The 6559-nt window shown below is 42.0% G+C and overlaps 1 protein-coding gene across 1 annotated transcript; it reads left to right on the forward strand.

Moving 5' to 3' along the window:
• Positions 1-50: 50 nt before the first annotated feature.
• Positions 51-5507, forward strand: LOC104077699 (sickle tail protein homolog; the record flags this gene model as incomplete). Its single annotated transcript, XM_009579016.1, has 2 exons — positions 51-151; positions 5221-5507. Coding segments are annotated over exons 1-2 (357 nt in total), but the record flags the coding sequence as incomplete, so codon positions are not given.
• Between the last annotated feature and the right edge of the window lie 1052 nt (positions 5508-6559).

Raw genomic sequence — 6559 nt, forward strand, 5'->3', positions numbered from 1 at the left:
TCCGCCCCGAGACTGGCGCGGACGGCCCGGGCGCCGCGGCTTCCAAGTTGGAGCGGGGAGCTTGTGCGGTAGGCAGGGACAATGGAGGAAAACGAAAGCCAGAAACTTGAGCCGTGCCTGGCTTGCTCGGCAGACAGCAGGCAGATGAAGGGTAAGTACGAGAATCAGGCAAAGATGGAGTTACATTTGAACGTGCCCCTCGTTGCTGCTTTTTATGACTGGAGGCAGAACGCATGGGAAAAAAAGCATGTCTGTCTTGTGCTAATGGCTCTGCAGATGTCCCTAATACTCTGTGAGTTTAACTTTCTCTTTAGAGAGACTTCGGTCTAACCTTTAAAGCACGGAGCGTGCCGTATTGCTGTCACAGTTTGCAGGACGCTGCCTGGTGCGGAGGGTGCTGCTGCCGCGAGGGGGGGAGAAATAATGTCACGTTCCCTTTAAATGCTCTGCATGCTTCACCTACGGCAGGGAAATAGCTCTTCTTTCATAAAAGTAGCTTTGAGCTCATCTTTTTCTCGGGGTGTCTTTTAAGAGAGGGAGATTCATGGCAGATTGTCACAGGGTTAGTTTACTTTGTGTGAAACCAGTTGGGTTTGTTTTGGAGCGAAGCCAAGAAATTATAAGCGTGGTTTTCACGGCGGGTTAGCTGGGGTGCAGTTGTACGATTAGTGTTGCACTATATATTTTGTCTAAAAGGGAACGAAAACTATTTCCTGGTGAATTCTACGTGGGCTGTTCCACGTGGAGCTTAACATTCAAGTAGCATGACAAATACCTGATCTAATCTATAGCTATTATAGTATTTGTGGAGCACCTGTGAACATTCCCAGTTCATGTGTATTGTATTTCCTCATAGGCACTTCAGAAAAAGTTGTGTTACTGTGCTTCTGTGAAGTAAATAGCGCATGGTCGGGTACATGTGGTTTTAAAAAAAATCACACAAGTTTACGAGTATGTAATATCAGAAAATAGTGCATTGAGAACTTAGGAGAAAAAATAGTCTTTTTTTCTTGGGGGTTCATTAATTGCTTGATGCTCTTTTCAATCATTCTTTAAGTTAAAATACTGGGCAGTGCAAGTCGCGTGCATCTGTGTATGTTCCTGTTTAGTGGGACAGAAATCTTCACTTAAAGGATGTGTCTGAAGAAGAAAAAAAAAAAAGCCTTCAGTAACATATTTCTCCTGTATGGGTTGTATGAAGCTGCCTGAGATACATGTGGAGCTAGAAAAACAAAGGTCTGACCGGACCGATCCTATGATTCCCAAAAATTTTGAATGCTTGAAAGCTCATAACCGAATGTAGTAGTTTTGGCCCATATCCAAAATTTACATTTGAAAGTTCCTTGGAAAGAGAGCTAATTGTAAAGACAGTGGAGTAAATTAGAAACATTCCAAATAATCTCAAATTTGCTGCTAGCATAAATATAACGGAGGTGGGTTTGACTCACACTGTTAAAATTGTATTCTTTTCTTAAACTTTAAGTATTGAATGTGGTTTGCTTCAAGGCTCAGTTTCATAGTATCGGTATGGGTCAGGTCCATACTTGCTCCTTTCTGAAATTATTCTGAAAATGTTCTTCTCTTATGTCACCTAGGTTGCAAAACAAGACTAATTAAAATCTTCACAACATTTAAAGTAATGAAGCAAAGTGACTTTTCTGACCTTTGTAGACTTCATGGAGGGTGTGACTTAGAAGAATTGCATACCAGGACCTGTTGAAGACCTTTTTTCTTTTTTTTTTTTTTTTTTTTAATTTCCAGGTCACAGCAATTAATCCTTCATGATAATCTTCCTGATAATCCTAGGCATGCTGCTTCTACCCTGCAGACCTGGGCCCTTCCTGTAGTTATATCTACTGTAGTAATGGGTGATGTTAAGAAATCTTGAAATTTGTTTTCAGATCAGAGAAGCGACTCAAGTGTAAGGGTTACTCAAGCCTTTGGATAACCAGACCCCTCCGCTGTCAATCAGCAAGTCTTGCTTTTTGTTGCCCTCTAGACTTGCTACTTTATTGAACAGAAAGACCTTCAGCTTTTAGCTTCTGAATACGAGGGAGGGAGAGAGGGAGACAAGCTTATCTCACACCTCCGTGTTTTCTATTGGCTTCTCTTTACTCCTTTTCCAAGGAAGGTACTTGCATAATTTATCCTTTTGCTGCTCTTAGCTCTCTTCTGGGAACCATCACGTGATCCTTCACACATTTCACAGTTATCTGTGGGGATTGATTTTCTAGGCCTATTATCTTCACTTGGAAGATATGGAAAGTTTGCCCACGCTGTTATTGAGCAACTCCAGGATCCAGAAAACCTCTCAGTTTCTCCTGCCTGTAGCAGCACTGTGGCCCACACAGCAGCTGTGGAGCTTATGTGCCCCGAGGTGCACGGCGGGGGTTCACCATCCCAGCTTTCAACCTTGCCATCAAAGTCACTTGTCCCTATCTAGGAAGTGGCCAAGGTAGATTTTTTCAGCAATTACTAGGGGAAAGACCCATATTCAAACATGACAGAGAGTTTGGTTTGCAAAGAAAGTCACGTGCTGCTGTGTGCTGTAATGCTGCGGGATCTTGCTGAATGCCCAGGTCAGCTCGCTAGCAAGACTAGCAATTAGTTTGCATAGCTTACATTCCTTTCTTTTCACTGGTATTTATACAGCATTTTCCAAATATATGAAAGAAAAATAAGAGAATTTGTTGATCTTTCTAATATAGAATAAGAAAAAGATGTTATTTTTGATTCCTTCTCAAGGTTTCACCCAATAACAAACAGTGGTAACACACTTTACTTGATAAGTCTCTTTATGTTCCAAATAATTACCTTTTTCTTAAGCTATTGAAATGACTGAAGTGCAGAGCAGGGAAAGGCTTTGCATGAGAGAGATTTAGGACCTGAAATACACATTCATGAGCTCTCGGTTGTGTTTGTCAGTGTAGGTTTACCTGCCTTCTTGAGGAAGTGCCTGCCACCAATTCGGTGATTGAAACTGCTGCTGTGACCATACTTTAAGGGTTTATACCAAATTGCTGCACTCAGTCACCCACGCTCACACTGACTCCCTCGAGCCTCAAGGAAATCCCTTATTTATGTCTGCTGCCTTTGTTCCAACAGCCTCAGGGATATAACCTCTGGGCTCTGGGTGCAACAAATTAAAGACGGTAAATTCCAGCCAGCCCCATCCCACCTCTTTTTCCTCCCATGTAAAATCCATTGAAATGACTGTGCAGCTTTCAGAAACCATTTTGACCGAGTGTATCTGGAGTAGCCATGCGTACTTCTTGCAAGCAAAACTCTCCTTTTTGCCACTCTTCTCAAACAAGCTGAGTGTACCTGGCGGTTGGTGCTCTGAATTTTCAGTAATCAGTGAGGCTGGATGTTTTTTAATTGAGTTGTGCTTGGAAAAGTGGAGTTTGCGTGTGTGTGTGTACATACACGTGAGGCTGCTGCTCTGAAAGTTTAACCAGAATTGTGCTTCTAAGAAGATCTTAGAAGGTGCTGCGGAGATCAGAGATGGCATTTTGAGTCTGTGTGAGAGCAAAACTTCCCCGTGACCCAAACCTGTTTCCATGGTCGTTCCTGGATCTGTGCTCATCAAAGCGTGGGGCCACCTGCAATCTGGGCTCTTGTCTCCGGTTCTGCTTTTGGGATAGGTTTCCATGAATGCAAACGAGAGGGTGTTGTTGGTATTTTGGAGTCCTTGAGCGTTATAGGGAGCTTACAGAAACATGCAAAGTCTTTGAGGACCTTCCAGGGCCCAGTCCTGTGAAACCCAAGGGAATTGGTTCCTCATGTGCATTGGTGGGGCATCACAGCGGCAGCGGCTCCATCGGTGGAGGATTTACTTTATTACCGTGGCTTGATGGTACCTGGGACTTGGCAAGCACACCAGAAAGCTGAAAGATCCTCAGCATAAAATCCTGAGGCAGGTGGTAGGCAGGGTGTCAAACTGACTGACTGAACCATAAAAAGAAGCGAGTAGGTGCCTGTTTCCCAACAGCAGTGCCGTATAAATGGCAGCACGCGGGGGAGACGGTCGCTGGGAGGATAAAGGGCTACAAGACGAAAAGTGTCAGACGGAGAGAAATAGAGATGTATTAAAAACACGTAGTGGAAGGAGCTTCCAGCTCCTGGGGAGGTGCTGTAAAGGGTTAACACTCACAGGGACGTCTGAGGCTGCCGGTAAAGATGGGGAAGGCCACATCAGACTTGGAGAGGCCTTTTCAATGCTTCTGGTTTTTTTTTTTTTTTTTTTCCTTTGCTGACAAAGGCCACAAAACCTGATCTGGAGTGCACTGACCCATTGCTGACAAAGGAGTGAGGGATTTTTCAAAGGTATTAGGTAACAGGGCTCCAGACTACACTTTTTCATGCACCAGAGGGTTCGTGTTACCCAGTTACCTGAAGATAAGCCAGCACTTACATACCCTCGGTGTCTGCCTGTCTCTTTACAAACGTTGTCACAGTCTTTGGTCTTAAAGTAGATTTTAAAGTTGTAAAATTTATCTGAGTTTTTTTTTCTTTTTATATCGCACAAAACTTGCTTTTATTCTGTTTCTTAAGAAATGGTTTATTGAAAAAGTGATGTAGTATTTTCCAGCCCGCTGTCCTGAGACGTATAAAATCCAAGGGAGATCCGTGAAATTTAAAGCCAGACCACAGTCAGAAATCAGGGAAAAAAGCCTCCAAAACCCTCTTATTATTTCATAGGTGTTTCAGAGCATGCTGAAAACACACTGAGAAAAGATTAAGGATTTCAAATCTCCTTGTCAAAGGAATTTTATCAGTTAGTATCCTCAACGATACTAGTTACGGGGCCATTAAGTGTACTGGAGCCTATTGAAGAAACCTGTTTCTTCTCATGGAAAGCATCCTGTAGATTTTAAAGGTCAGGGAATAAGGACCCTGTCAGATCCTCTTTTCAAGTCACATAGTGGTAAAGATGATATAAAAGGAACATCTACTTTAATGATGCTCACTTTTTTGTGAGGCAATACTGCGGTCGTGTGTTAAAAGTATGTGAGTGCTGTGCATAGCTTATATAAATGATTATTTCCGGGCCGCTTCTTACAGAATGATGCAGAACACGCCATTGAACACTACCAGACTTTTAAAAGAACCTAGCTTTTATATTGATTATTTTCTCTTTCTTACTAATGTGAATGTTGGGATTAAGTTCTTACAATATTTTGGTTTGGGGTTTTTGTTTTGTTTTTTTTTTTTTTTCAGACCAGGCAAAAACCAGTTTGCATGTAACATCACTAGACGATGCAGAATGTCTCCGATCTAAAGAGCTCCTTTCGACCCCAAACAGTCACACTTCTTCTAATTCAAAGTCCACCCGCAACATCCCTCGAAGACATACAGTAGGTGGCCCTCGCAGTTCCAAAGAAATACTGGGAATGCAAACCTCGGAAATGGACAGGAAGAGAGAGGCATTTCTTGAGCATCTGAAACAGAAATATCCCCACCATGCTACAGCAATAATGGGACACCAGGAGAGACTGAGAGATCAGGTATGAAACTCAAATTCGTATCTTGCTTTTTGTTAAACGGTCCTTATAACTTCTACAAAGTTGAGTGTTACCTCATTACAAAAGCTGAGAATGTAACAAAGCATTAAACGGATTTTTTTTTTATATAGCCTAAAATTCAGTTGCTCCCTTGAAATTTGAAGAAACTATGATAAAAATTCAATATTACCTTGGAATTGTTTGTTGAAACTGACATTTTTCTGAAGAGCTTTTAATTTTTTTAGAATATACATGGAGAAGGAGATGAAGGTGAGACTCTTGATCTTAGTATATGGGTCTCTGTCTACTTTTCACAGCTGAAGGGAAAATGTGGAACAGCTGCTAACTTCTGTTACACTTTCAGTATTGGCACCGCTGCCCGGGAGAAAAGAAAATATCCGTAGAGTGTGTCTGTGTGCTTTAGCTGGCTCTGTTACCCTTTCATTTGCTTTCTTTTCTATTTTTGAGTCTTTTAATACAAACAGAACAGACTTATCCACAGGTATCCGCCTCCTCCAAGCTGTTTTGACATCCACATTGGTCTGTCAGCAGCGTACCTTAAGGTGGTTTGCTTTTCGCTTGCCTCCAATTGTTTTCAGCAGCGAAAAGTAGATACAGGGTCAGAGGAGATGTGGCACGCTGATGTATTTCTCAGAGCAGGCATCGTGCCGACCTTCTGAATCCAGGAAATGCCGTGCAAGGATCTGTTCACAGCCTGACTCTGGGCTCTGGTTTTGGGTGCGATGTTAGAGTTTAATCTGTTCAGCTTTACAGGCAATCTATGTTCTATTCCATAATTCATTTTTTTCAATCAAACAGCAGAATTTAGAGTTCAGGCTCAAAAATCTTGTGCCTGTTATTCTCAGTTTAACAAATGATTGACAGCAAACCTTTTATAAAAGTTTTTTTTCTTAGTGTTTTATAGGTATTTCAGCACTAGCAGCAAATTAATGGTAAATAAGGATTAAAAACTGGTTGGCAAAATACTGTACTCTGCTATGGGAGTTCTTAGAATTTCCAGCGTCTTCTGAAGCCTTCCAAACCTTTGGAGATCT

This window comes from Fulmarus glacialis, unplaced genomic scaffold (assembly GCF_000690835.1).
Source record: "Fulmarus glacialis isolate BGI_N327 unplaced genomic scaffold, ASM69083v1 scaffold18590, whole genome shotgun sequence".
Taxonomy (NCBI): Eukaryota; Metazoa; Chordata; class Aves; order Procellariiformes; family Procellariidae; genus Fulmarus; species Fulmarus glacialis.